The sequence below is a fragment of the Chelonoidis abingdonii genome, chromosome 8, assembly GCF_003597395.2.
Source record: "Chelonoidis abingdonii isolate Lonesome George chromosome 8, CheloAbing_2.0, whole genome shotgun sequence".
Classification (NCBI taxonomy): Eukaryota; Metazoa; Chordata; order Testudines; family Testudinidae; genus Chelonoidis; species Chelonoidis abingdonii.
The window spans coordinates 77,358,871-77,373,208 of NC_133776.1; the positions used below are offsets into that span (position 1 = coordinate 77,358,871).

Genomic DNA, 14,338 nt, shown 5'->3' on the forward strand with positions numbered 1-14,338 from the left:
TACGGAGGTTCTCCCACTACTGATGCCTTATTTGATTACAGCAAGCCTGAGATGTTCTGTGAACCTCAGAGACCAGATCCCCCAGAGTCCTCAGTACATGCCTCACTATGATATGTTTAATAATTTTGTATCTTGGAAGGCCCAGTGTACTGCATGACAATATAGGGACAAATTCACCATTGAGTAATTAGGTACAACTCCATTGACTACACTGAGGTAGCCTTACTTCTGCTGTTGATTAATTTGGTTCATATACTCTTATCAATTTATTTTTAATTCTGTCAAATATTAAGACTTTTGTCTGGGTGTTTTTACCTAATTTTGTGAAAAATTGGGGGGGTTACACTTTTCAAATATAGATCTAATTAAGAATGTAAAAGGCCAATGTTAATCCTGTGTTTAAACATACATTCTTTCAATTACAATACAGTATTACTACCATATTTCATGTTGAAAAATGTTTATTTTGACAGTATTTAGCACTTATGTGGTATTTTCCAATGTGTTATATTTTTGAGAAAAAACTCCAGTGAGGTGAGAAGAATGATATTGAAAGTGTGTTATGACAGAACAAAGCATGTCATGTTTATAGGTTTTTACAGTGCCCATGAGGTAGTTTTTATTTTTATTCATATTTAAATTAGATTTCCAGCAGATGGAATGAATATAAATCAGTTTGTGATAGGAGGCTGGCATTCTTGCCAATAAATCAAAGAGATAAACTGCAAACAGCTGAAATTACTGAATCTGTCTATTTCTCAGTTGTTGAAGGTGGTGGGATCAGTGAGGAAGATAATGATATTAGGGGCAGGCTTTTATTCTACTATTTCAATCGGTATTTAATCTCTGTGAGCTAAGGTATAATAAATTTGACCAATTTTATTGCTGTTTAATAGAACAGTGTTTAAATTAAATAATTTTCAAATGATCAGGATATAAAAATAAACACAGATAAAAAGGGCAGTTGATTATAGAATTTAGGAAAAATGTGTTAATTTTTATGGTAAAATTTAAATACCTTAGAATCAGTGATGTGTGAGCTCTCCATAGTTAAGTCACAATTGAGTTTCTGTCATAAACTGGATTTTAGCTTTCCTGCTTCTTCCCACATCGGAATTCCACAAACCAATGAATATTGGTTCAGGATTGATGGTTGGAGCTCAGATAGTTATCAGGATCTGTTGGGGGGTGGGGGGCGGATTAAGTCAGCCAGGCCCCTGATGAACCAGTAGAGGCTCCTCAGAAGGCTGAAGATCCTGTGTAGGCTCATTGGACAACAAATTTAGCTTGTTAGAACCTGAACCTGTCTCTGAGACTTGTTGTGGGAGGAGTTGGTTGGCCCTGAAGAACATGCCAGTAACTGCAGTAGATGTTAGGGGGCCCAGCAAACCCCCAAATGTTTATGGGAGGTGGAGCACTGGAAGGGACTGCTATGATCAGGACTGGAGTTCTTCTAATGCAAACTTCTGTAGGAAATAAAGGGGGAATCCTCCTATTTGCTATCCCCTCAAAATCTCCTTACTGTCCTCATTTTCCCTTTATACCTTCACTGGAAACATCATATGGTGTCCAGGAAGGAATCCCTTCACTTACACACCTCCCTCTGCCCACAGGTTGGATTCTACCCATAAATCACTTTTATATGTACTCTCAACCTGTCTTTACCCTAACAGAGTTTTATTGTCTTAGAATGTTTACAAAAGGAGAATGTTCTTCCTCTTGGATGATGGCTCTTCTCTTAGTCTCCATATGTCTAGACTCAGAGTTTCAACAGGTGGAGACAAATGTATTTTTCTTTCACAATATATAATTGAACTCCCTAATTTCCTACCACTAATTTCTCTGTTTCTAATGGTGCTGGAAGAGGGAGAAGAGGCATAGGAAATTTGAGGCCCCTCCCTGTCAGATCATTTTTACTCAAAAAAGACTGGGTCAATTCCTGGAGCTATCACAATATTGTTGCCAAAGTCCTAAAACAGACTAGACAAGGAACTATTTTTAAAAGAAGAGATATATTTTACTTTAGAAGGGCAAGAATTAAACCAGGCAAGACTTGCCAGTAGGAAATTCCTTGGTTTGCAGTCATTCATCATAGTGTCTGTCTTGCCTTCTGATTCTAGAGGAATAAACATTCCACGTGGCTGGTATGACATCTCTCACAAAGAGTCTGTAGAAGAAATAAATTTTTCCCCAAGGCCACCTGTGCAGGCTGCAAGGAGAATGCAGTATGCAATTTAATCAACAAAAATATGGCAGCAGCTAGTTCTTCCACAGTAAACAAAGTGAGTCACCATGGCAGCAGTGTCCTAACTTTGAGTGTACACTGCCTCAGGTAGCTTCCTCCCTGGAGCTTTGCATGTGAACAGAGTGTATGATCGCCATCTAATGGGTACCAGAAATTCAAAATAATTTGTAAGTAGGGAAAAAAAATGTACTTAGGACTCTTCCTTCCATTATAATTTGAGAGGTGCAATTATTGTTTCTTAGGTCTAACAGTAGAGTAACATAGAGACTTCTATAAGTAAGCTAGAAATTCAAGAATTTAGTTTTCTGAATGAAATACTTTCACTTCTATTTCAGAAAATCGAAATTATAGATGATGAAGAAAGTGATATGATTAGTAATTCTGAAGTGGATCAGATGAGCTCTCTTTTGGATTATAAGGTAAGTGGTTGAGATCTTATAATGCTGAGAGAGATGTTCCCTTTACACAGAAGGCTCAAACAGGGTTTTTTGCAGGGAGGAGTGTGGAAGGCTGGAATTCACCCCAACAACAAGAAGGCCTCTGTTCCAGCATTCAGGCTGGGATAGTAGCTCGATCATCTATTTGTTGGTTCTTAGCCACTGAATCCTTGTTTCTGCAAAATGAAAGGAATACAGAAACAAACAGCAGCATCAGTCCTTCATAGCTGCTAAATTACTGTGATTCTAGCAGCTTCCAACTTCCAGTAGTGTCTCATACCACGGCAATTTATTTAGCATTTAAAACATACCATCTTTTTCATTTATCTTTTTAAGCAAAATCTGCGTTTTTCTCAAATACAGACTTTCTTTGTGCCAGGAGTCTGTTCTTTTGCACTTTATTTTAAATATATAGCCTAATACTGCCAGAACTGGGAGGCAACATAACAGCTAGAGTCCTCTACTAAAGCAGGGAGGCCTGAGAAAGCAATGGCTTTAATAATGTAGACCACAGTATAACAACATTGCTGCTCATTCTGGTTATAAAATGACTGTATAGAGTTAGTAACATGAAAAAAATGCTGGATACCCTGACATTCAGGATCTTCTGCCAAAATTGTAAAGGTTGTATGTTTGTTATTGCTCACCTAAGAGTTGTGATGGCTTCATTTTATGCTTTTGTGTTTTCTGTGTGAAACTGACAAATTTGTAACTTCCTTGTTTGTAAAATATACAGATTTTATTAGAATAGAACCCATTTCTAAAACAATAAATTATTTTAAAAAGTAAAATAGACTATACCCGTTGGGGCACAAAAATGAATCCTCTGGGCAGTGTGTTCTGGGTAAGGGCAATGCAGGATGAATATGGATGGCGAATGACCTTTTCTTAATGTCACTTGTCACTGAACTGAATGGCTTGTTGTGACAGCATGCCCTACAGAATCTTGTTTGTTTTTATTACGTTTTGACATAAACTATTAGTCTTCATGGTCACATGTTCTCTGCATAAATATGCATGCTAGCTTTTACTGGACCAAAGCCCTGAGTAAATAGCTGACTTACAAGCTTTCATCAGTAACAAATCCCAGTAAGAGACTATTTTCTTTAAGCTACTATATTAAATGTATTGTTAGGACCAACTCTTTGGCAAGCCCCTAAAAGTCAGCTCAGAATGTTTGTCAGTTGCCTAAGAGCTTGCATTATGGACAAATGCATGTTTAACTGTCCATTTTGTTCATGGAAAATGTGTTTTGTATACAAAAATAGCTACATCAACCAAGTTTGGATCTGCTGAAAATTCATCCCTGATTGTTAAGTATAGACGAGAAATTGATTATCACTTAAACTTAACTGAAATACAGGTTTTATTAATGTAAAATGATAGCCAGTCTGTAACAAACCTGTACGCAAAACTTTCATGTCCAGAACATACTATTAAGTCTGACAGGTTTTTAAAATAATACAATAAAATAAATGAATGCCTATTCTGCAGAACTTCTTTGCACATACTTTTGGCAAAGTTTTCAGATGCCTTTTAACTAGACTTCTGATTTTACACATGCAATCATTTGTTACCATGAAAACCTGACAGTTTCTGTAGGAATTGGTTTATATGCATCATTGCAGGCCCAAATGATCACGTGAACAGATGTGTGGACCTAATTTTAAATGATTTTGAAATTTGGCTTTTTATATTGAATAATAAAGGGAAAAATGAAATCGTGCTAACACAATTTCCTTAATTTCTTGCTATTAGAATAGTTGTACTTTATAATTTGTTCATTGTAAGTTATGCACAATGTACAAAATAGCTACAAAGTCTGGTATCTGCAGCAAACTACAGTTCCACATCTCAAATTGCGAACATACATTTATACATTTACAGAAGATGATTTTTCAAATTAATTTACAGTTTGAACCAAACAACAAGGATATGCCTTCAAAAATTATTAGATCAAAAAGAGCCACTTTGAGTTCTGATTTGAATTTTTATCAATCCAATAAGAGAAACACAGTCATGCCTGGTTGTTGAAATATATAGTGTATGCAGTTTACCTACACTCCTTTAATTTAGGAAGGCTTACATTTTTTTCAAAGAAAAGAACATGTAATGTTAACTGAAATAATAATGTTTTGCTGTGTTTATTTCAATAGCATGTTAAGTCCAATGTTTGTTGAAAGAATTACTTTGTAACATCACTATTATGGCACTAGCATTCAAGCTTCCTAGTGCTAATTATTAATTCTTTATTTCTAGGTGCTCTATATTGTGAAGTTTTATACATATTTCTCCCAGGAGCTTAATGAACAGCATAACCATGAAAGCACGTTGTGTGTATGTGTGGAGTATTATTTGCATTCAGAAATTCTTAGCTAGGCAATGAATAAATGTAGGAAGAGAAAAACATGGTTGCAAAATCATTTAATGTTCTCAGTTCAGTTTCTAGCAGATACGAATCTATATGCCAAAAACTGCTACCAAAGCTGACAATCTCTTGGGAGTCACAGCAAAAAGAAAATGCTAAATTGGCATGGAGACCAAATTACCCTCTCATCCCTAAAACTGAGTCTTCCAGAACAGAATTGAGGCACGTGTGGTAAGGAAGGCTGAAGACTATGTTTGGGAGAAATCTTGCACTGGCTGTGATGTAGTTTGTGCGTATTGCTATCTGTTATCCTGTGGAAAACTGGTGTTCAGTGCCATCATTTGGACACCTTTTGTAGATACACCATTTTCTTAATCTTGAAAAATGTAAACAGAACACGGGTAGTTATCTACATGTAATCTTCACATAACCTGATCTTTGCAAAGGGAAATACCTAGGGAAAATTATATTTTTATGTTCAAGAAATTAATTTAGAATATATACAGTCCAGTAAGTGTAGTAAGGTGTATGTGGGAATTAGCTGAAGTACTTACTGAACCAGAAGTTAAATCTGAACTTTTGATTTAAGAGATTTGCCATCTAGATATTAAACTTGTGCTTTGTAAATCCAATAATACATGTTGTTCATTCTTTATAGAATGGCTGAGAAATGCCTGGCTGAAGCCCTCTTGTTTATCTACCGTGTTGGCACTGTCAATGCTTCCCCATACTCCTTTACCAGTATGCCACAAATCTGACATGAAGGGATCATCTTGAGAGAAAGAGACTAGTACATTGCTGTTTTGTTGAGCCCATTAATGAGGATGTCAGTTGTGGTGGTTTTTCTTTTCTATTTGGGTATTTATAGTGTGCCTGTCACTGTGGTTTCTGAGGTGATGTGAATAGTGGAAACTGGGAATGAGAAACAACCAGCTCATTTCACATAGGTTATTTTAAGCAATCAGATGCTGAAAATTTCCAGCCACTACTTTCCTAGATTGGATTTCAGTTATCCAAGAAATAGCTATTGGAGGTATGGAAGGGGGAGTTAAATGTGCAAAGATTCATTCCTGTATTGGCACTGGTGGCAACAGATGGGCTGTGGAGTGGTTTGGCAATTATGAGCAGGTCCCCTCCAATGATTGGTTAGGTTATTGGTTAGGGATGAGTACTCTTTTTTTGGCTTTTGAATTAGGTAGGCTGGTGTCTCCTAACTAGTGCAGAAGCAGATAAAGAAGAGGTTTTTCTTGGGTAGGAGTCAGGGTTGGTAGGGGAAAACAGTTTATAGACACCCCTCTAATACTGTCTCAGCAAACAGTGAGAGACAAGGTGGATGAAGTAATATCTGTGACTGGACTAATAAAAGGTATTACCTCACCCACGTACCCTGTGATCACATCTACAATACTATCCCCAAACTATAGGCAGGCAAACAATGGTGGAAGAGAGGCAGGCTTCAAGACCTCCACTCTGTGTAGCACCAGTTTGATCCCAGCTCTTCTCCCAGCACCAGCTTGATCCCAGCTCTTTTCCTTTGTACTCTACTGGAGCAGCTGGTGGATTGGTGCCAGGAGCAGCAATAGTGGATCCAACTTGTGGCTCAGTAGCTGCCTGAATGAGCTGTGTCTGGCTCAGACACAACCTCAGAAAGTTAAGAAGCAGACAAGCTTTAGTATTTTGGATGGGCCTTGAAAAAATTTCCTTACCATTCTCCAAACAAAACAGATTACCTTGAATGCATCACTATTTACAGGGCTGACCTTAGGATTTTGAGGAAGGTTATTGAGGTGATCCTTTGGTGTACAAACTTAGCTGACTGCACATAACGTGTGTTTCTGGGTGCCATGGAATTAGGGAATTTTAGGGATTTTTCCCTCACCTCTTTCCATTTCAAGCTTCCTGTGGCAATAGTGGAGCCTCAGTGCTGTCTGTTTACATTTTCAAGACTATCTTTGCTAGGGAGAAAGGTAAAAACTTCCTTTAAGGTGATAGGTGACATTCTCCTCTCTGGGACCAAAAGACAGTGCTTATTAAAAGTGCTCTAGAGATGTACAATAATTCCCCTGAATGCTTTGTCTGTAGTGTGATTGCTATTATGCATGGAGTTAATATGCAAAATGACTCAGCTTCCTGGAGGTCTTCGTGCCTTGAACATCATTGATTGCACATGCCAAATAAATAAATGAAGTTCATATAGGATCAAAAGAAATGGTTTGGCCTGTGCATTTACTGGGCATTATAGGCCTAGTATGACATGATTCACAGCCAGTTAGAATGCTCCGATTGTGTTAATTTCTAAAGCCTCATAAAACATGCCTTGTTCTGTCTTAATGCCTAATTATCAAACCAAAGTAATAAGGTCAGACAATGCTAACCCTGAGGAATTTTTCCATGATGATACTTTCACAGGGAATCTTTATTCTCTAGAATTATTTGGTTTTACCCTATTTTACTTTTATCTTAACAATAAGAAACTCGGTTATTCCTTTTTATTTAAATATAGGTACATTTGATGTCATAATTTTATTCAATACTAATTATTATTTGCAGAATTATATCTGTTTTTTCCCCTCAGAATGAAGAAGTTAGGTTCATTGAAAATGAATTGGAGAATCACAAACAGAAATATTTTGAACTACAGACATTCACTAGGAGCTTGATACTTGCTATCAAATCAGATGATAAAGAACAGCAGCAGGTAAGTCTAAGAAGTAGGCAGCAACTATGTCAGACTTTTTTTTTTCTTTGTCTTTTTTGTCATTTTCGTATTTATTTATATTATGGTAGCGCTTACAGGCCCCAGCTCAGATTGGGGCCCTGTGGTGATAGACACTGTATGAACACACAGGGTATGTCTACATTGCAATTAAACACTCATGGGACTCTGTGAGGGAGTGGGTCCCGCAGCCCGGGCTCCAACCTGAGCCCAAATATCTACACTGCAATTTTACTGCCTTGATCTGAGCCAGCCTTGGGTGTTTAATTGCAGTGTGGACATCCCCACAGTAAGACTGTTCCTACCTCTGAGATCTTACAGTCTAAACAGACAATACAGGCAAAGGATAAGAGAGTGAAAATATTATCTTCATTTTCCAGCGAGGGAACTGAGGCCCAGACCAATAAGTGACTTGCCCAAGGTTACAGAAGAAGTCTGTGGCAGAGCCAGGAATAAAAACCAGTTCTCCTCAATTCCTGCCAGTGCCTTTAACTACTCTCTTTAGTCTTTGTTTGCTCTGAGGAATCATTATTTTTGTACCGCATCAGGTAGCTTTCAGAAGGCCAGATCTTCAGCTGATGTAAGCTAGTGTGGTCTCCAAGGATGTCAGTGCAGACATATACCCACTGAGGATCTGGTATTCTGTGGTAATGCATAATGTTATACCAATAAGATAGTGGGGTTTCTTCTAGTCATTCATAAAAACATTACCATTTTCCTCCTTGGTTTGTTAGGTGGAACTATGGCGCCAATCTAGCAAAACGTTTTAATACATTACTTCACTTTAAGCACATGCTGTGGTACTTTGTTGGATCAGGACTTATGTGCACAGGTTGAATACTGATTGAAGAGTGTGTGTATGCTTGTTCAGCTTTCCAGTCACAAACTGTAAGTCGTGGGGATCGTTCACGTACAGTAAATGAATACTGCTGTACAAAAAAATCAAATCTCCAGTATCTCTTCTTGTTACATAGTTTTTTATGTTAAAAAATAGTGCAACATTTTGAAGCTAAATTTATATATTCTAATCACCTCTTCTTTTAAAGTAATAATGCTCCTTGTTTATTACAGTATTTAATTTAAGGAATGAACACAGCTGACAATGTACAATAAAGCTTAATTTGGAGTCCTGAAGATGTGTCAAACTATGAAACTGAAACATCAGTTACAGCAAACTACTACTGACATTGTACATACGGCCCAGTCCCATATCGCCTACTCACATGATGTAGGATCAGATCCGTAGAGATGGTCTTATATATTCCATTTTTTTATATATTAATTATAATGTAGTAATTAATTGTACTACTTGAAAAATTTAAATTTTGGGTTAATTTTGCATTAAAATAATCATATTTTTCAAATGAATTTTATACTAGAAATAACATTGGACATCAATCTGCTTTTGAAGTTAGTGCAATTCAGTACAGTTTCTTTCAGAAGGATGCAAAAATCTGGATGTATATTAAAAGAATAATGTATACGTTTTAAATCTGTTACCCTTATATTTACATTTAGGTCAAACTTACAGTCAGAAAAAGGAATCAACCCACTTGTCCTCTGGAAATTAAAGATATGGAGTAAAATTTTCATAAGATCTGAAGTGATTTAGGCGCTGAAGTCCAATTGAATGTCAAGTGTCAGCCTCTTTTGAGATTGGGACTTCAACTTCTAGGTTATTGTGGATGCAGATTTAAATTAACTAATCTATGTAATATTTGAGTTTTAAGATTACATGGTTTTCATATTACTTTATATTTCTAGTAGAATTTTCATAAAATCTGAAGTGATTTAGGAGTTTAAGTTCCATTCTCAAAAGAGGCTGACACTTGAAATTCAATTGGTCTTAAGCACCTAAATCATTTCAGATATAAAGTGATATGAAAACCATGTAATTTTAAAATTCAAATATTACTTACATTAGTTAATTTAAATCTGTATCCACAGTAACCTAGAAATTGATTAGGAGTAAGTGATCTTAAAAGTGATCTTATAAACAGAATATGCTTTGCAAAAAATGATTATTAAAGTAAAATTTAAATCCTAAAGTATTATCTCTTTATTTTCATTTCCCACTTGATTTCCCATTTGTGAAATGTACCAGATTGGCAGTTTTGATAACTGATACGGGTTTACTCACAAAACAGGGATAGCACTGGCAGCAGCAGGGCAAGCTTCCTTTATATTGCTCTGCAAATGTGTGTCTACCTTATTCAGGAGGAACCATCTCTACATGCTGATTTAATGTTGGCTTTTCTACAGAGACTGCCAACAAGGATGCAAGTATCAATTATCAAGAGGATACCCATTCACTAGGGACTAGAATGAGGCCACCAATTTGTTACATGTAAAAACAGCAAGCAGTTGTCAATTGGTGATGACAGGTAATCATTACCATTCAAGGATGGATTTGAGCCAGTAATCTATGAAGGCTTCATAACCTATAACTTATTACCTATATCTGGAGCTATCAAGGCCCCAAGAAAGTACCTCTCTGGAAATCTTTAGACTGTAAGCCCTCCAAGGCAGGGATTGTCTCTTGTATAGACCCCAGCACAAAGGGGCCCCAGTCCCAACCGGTGCTATGTTAATATAAATATTGACAATAAAAATAAGTACTCCAAATTTAAACAGTTAAGTTCAGACATTTATCTTACATAAGCCAACTGTCAGTATTTCTTAAAAAATTATAGTTTCTGCTTCTGACACACCTATAAATCAATAGTGCAGAGCCAAGCTATTCATTTGTTACAGCATATAAACCATAGAACAGATCTAATTCCATGAAAACATTCTGGGAATCCTTCAATATATGTAGTTTCTTTTTCTTTGTGGGCAAAGGGTATGGTTTGTAGTATTTCTTGTAACTGAAACAATTAGCAAGCCTGCATATATATTGTAAAATATAATCATCCTAAAAATATCTTCATTCAGGAAAAAAATGTAGTGGCTAAACTTCTTTGGTTTGTCCTTGAATGTATTCACTCTAAGGTACAAAGAAAATCTAAAATAAATATATATCATACCAACTAGAAAAGTGTAGCTGTTAATGGAGGAACTACAATAGAAAAGATATCACTGTGATGAACAGACATTGCAGGAGTAGAAAGGAGTCGCTTGCCACTATATTAAGGCATTTTTCTCGTGTCCCAAGAAGAAAAGATTAAATTATTAATTTCCCTCTTCAACTACTGATGGTGGGAGGTTCACCTTTGGATATTTTCCTGTGTATGCATCTCAGGATACGGTAGTTTCTATTTTGAAATATGGTAATTTGCCATCACTTATTATGTTTGCATTTTATAGCTGAGATATCACTGTTTTCCCTCTGTGTTTGCAAGCAGTAAACTTGTTATCTGGCAATAGTACAGTGGTTACATCATTTTTGGACTGTTTCTCCTTTAGTAATGGGAATTTCACCACTATCGATGAAAAAATCATAAAAAGTGATCCTTTACTATACAAAGTACTTAATGAGTTAACATGAAATTTGAAAAATGTGTCCAAATACTAATTTTAAAAAAAGGTTTTTGTTTTTTTAAACATAGGCACTGCTGTCAGATTTACCTCCTGAATTAGAAGAGATGGATTTCAATCACACATCTCCAGAGCCTGATGATACCTCATTCAGCTTGTCGTCTTTATCAGAGAAAAATGCCTCGGACAGTTTGTGATCTTTAGAGAAAAATAATATATATATATATATACACACACACACAATGCTTAGACTGCCTAACAGATGTGCATTTCAAGATAACTGCATTTTGTTACCTGATATCATTCAGTCAACAAAAACCTGGGTAAATTAGGCAGACCTTGCTGAAGGGTGAATGTGATGTGATATGACTGCAACCTGCGGTGACAAGGAATATGGAACTTTGGTTTTGGCAAGTGAGAAAGCTACATGGGAAAAAGTTTTAGTTTTTAGCATCACAGCCTTGATTAGGGTCATTTATAATTTTCCAAAATTCTTGCTTTGTAGTAAAATCTATTCTGAGCAGGGATCCAAGAGTGGAAAATAAACGTGCAGTTACACAGCTAGGTAACATTTCAACGTTGCTTGTCATGTAAACAGGACTGGTAAGTCTTATTGTGACCATCGCCTTTTCCCTTGCTCCTTCTTACTCAGGTAGGTGGACTGAAAATTGGGAATCCAGATGGAAAAATGAGCTTGTTATGGGCAAATGGGCAGAGTTGTTCTTGGACCCCTGAAAAAATCTGAATTAGAAAATTAAACTAAGGTGCTTATTGGTATATAAGTGCAAATTATTGAGTCTCCCATTATCTGATAAAAATGTCTGAAAAACATTTGGAAGACGAAGTGAATAAATTTAATTGGCTTCAATAAATTACTAATGTACAGAAGCAGATCTAAATGTTGTAAACCATTAGGCTTTTACTGGAAACTCTTGATTGCTGGAGAAGGCAACTGTTTCTGGTATTATTACTATAGTGATGGGATTAGATAATGTTACACCACTATTTAGAGTTTTACGATCATAGTGATGTTTTTATTTCACTTCATTTTGTAAAACCTGAACAGTAAAGGCTCTGGTTCATAAAGATTCAGGAATCAGCTACATAGATTTGCTACAAACCAGACTCCATTTCATTGCAACAGTGCTGTCAGCCAAGGACAGTTTTTTCATCCCGTCTCCCTCCAAAGCTGTTTTAATGTTGGAATCTGGGCCCCACAAATTTCCTCTGTGTGATTCAGTGACTAATTAGCCCAATTTAACACATTGTGTCATTCCGCCAGCAGACTCCAGGTGCTGACAAAGAATAAATTTAGCTGAAGTTTCTAAACTGCATGCCTGATAGCTTTAGCCACTCTCTGCTAATTTATCCTTTCTCAGCGCTCATTCATACTAAATCTCACATCTTGTTTGAATAAATACGTTCACCCTGACAGATTCAAATAAAGTCAGTATGGTACATAGTATTGTGGCATACAGCTAGAACTTGGTAATTTCTAGTCTGAATATTTACAACCCGGTCTTACTAAAACCTTAAGTCACATCAGCTTGAGAGCTAGATTCTTTCACCCTTATGCTGAATGGTACCTTATTCTGTGAGTAGTACCACTGAAATTAATGAGACTATTTATTGTATAATGGGAGTAAGGTTTGAACAATCTGGTCTTTCTAAATAAAAACAGTCTTAAGTGTCCAAAAAGAGGAAAATCCATGCAGAGTTTGCACCCTCTTTCCATCTTCTCTCTCAAACTGAATTCCTGTTCCCAGGTGTTAAAGAAACTGCTGTCAGGATTTTTTTCTGAGAGACAAATGTATTCTTTCATAAATTGGTGTTAATGTATTAACTTCATTCCAGCCCCAATCTGACAGTCATTTCAACCCCATACTGTGAGAAACGATCACTGTACTGTATTTAAATATATTATACATTTAATATACATTACTATACACCCTTAGATAATAGGCATGATTTATTATAGGTTTTCTGCTCTGGGTTATTAACTGTACTATCTCTAGATAGGAAGATCCTGCAACTGACAATAAAACCTCATGTTTTCAGTAAGCTTTATTGAAGAAATTTAAAATGTCGTGTCTAGCCCTCGTGCTCCACAACTTGGAGCTTAATTCCGTTACTTCTCCATGACATGGAATGGCAAAAGGAAGCATCTTCTTAAAGCTAATTCTTAATTTTGTGGTCTATGAATCTTTTTGCAATTTCACCTTTTACACTAGTAGCCAAGTAGAATTTTATCACTGCCATGAGTAATTTTGTATGTTCTGACTTGCTTTTTTCCTGACATGACATTGAACTAAATCAGGAAGTTCAATTGGATGAACTGTGCCAAAAACAAACCTATACTCAGTAAACTAGAATTCTGGTTCATGATATACACTTAAAATCCGAGGCTCCACACTCCTTGGCTAGAGTCTGTACTGAGTGTTTCCCTTTGAGCAAAATATGCTTTGACACTTTCTTCAGTATAGGATAACAGAGCATTTATAATAAAATAGTCATGCTGTGACATCCAGAAACAATCAGCAGCAACGTAGGATGATCAAGAAGAAATACTGAATATGAAGTATGTTCCTATGTAAGATGCTCTATAGAGCTGTACTGTACAGTTGTTTGAGTACCTCCATGCTTCTCCTCAAAATAACCTTCATCCATAATACCTGCAACATGAAAAACAAAACACAAAACTCTTAATGGTGAGTTATTACCAGTGCTAGTTAAAAACATTGAGGAAATACAGATTTACAGGACAGGGGCTGCAGAACAGCAGACTTGCTTTTCTACTGCACAGTATGGTAAAAACTTGGAAGAATAATTATCTTTGAAAATCATGAATGGCCATTTCTGTATATTGCATTCCAGCCATTCTCTGTCACCACATGTGTCTCATGGCTTCATGATTTGATGTTCTGTTCTCCAGAAAGACAGGCAGATATAATAATTAAGTTCACAGGGTCAGATCAGTAAACATGACATCAACAAGTAGTCCCCCTATGTCTCTGTCCAATTCTTCATTTGCTGCCCCCTTTCTCTTGGCATTTGGTTGGGAAGCAGTGCTTGTCTAGGAAGGTGCACATACTCTT

At 36.4% G+C, this 14,338-nt stretch overlaps 1 protein-coding gene across 3 annotated transcripts in view; it reads left to right on the forward strand.

Annotated features, from left to right (window-relative positions):
- HDX (highly divergent homeobox) overlaps window positions 1-13,935 on the forward strand; it is a 95,784-nt gene extending 81,849 nt beyond the window's left edge. For all 3 annotated transcript variants that reach the window (XM_032765484.2, XM_032765485.2, XM_032765486.2), the window contains 3 exons: window positions 2,581-2,664; window positions 7,626-7,748; window positions 11,315-13,935. In XM_032765484.2, coding sequence (XP_032621375.1) covers window positions 2,581-2,664; window positions 7,626-7,748; window positions 11,315-11,440 — 333 coding nt within the window. In that variant the 3' untranslated portion in view covers window positions 11,441-13,935. The remainder of the gene's footprint in view (window positions 1-2,580; window positions 2,665-7,625; window positions 7,749-11,314) is intronic.
- The last annotated feature ends 403 nt before the right edge of the window (window positions 13,936-14,338 follow it).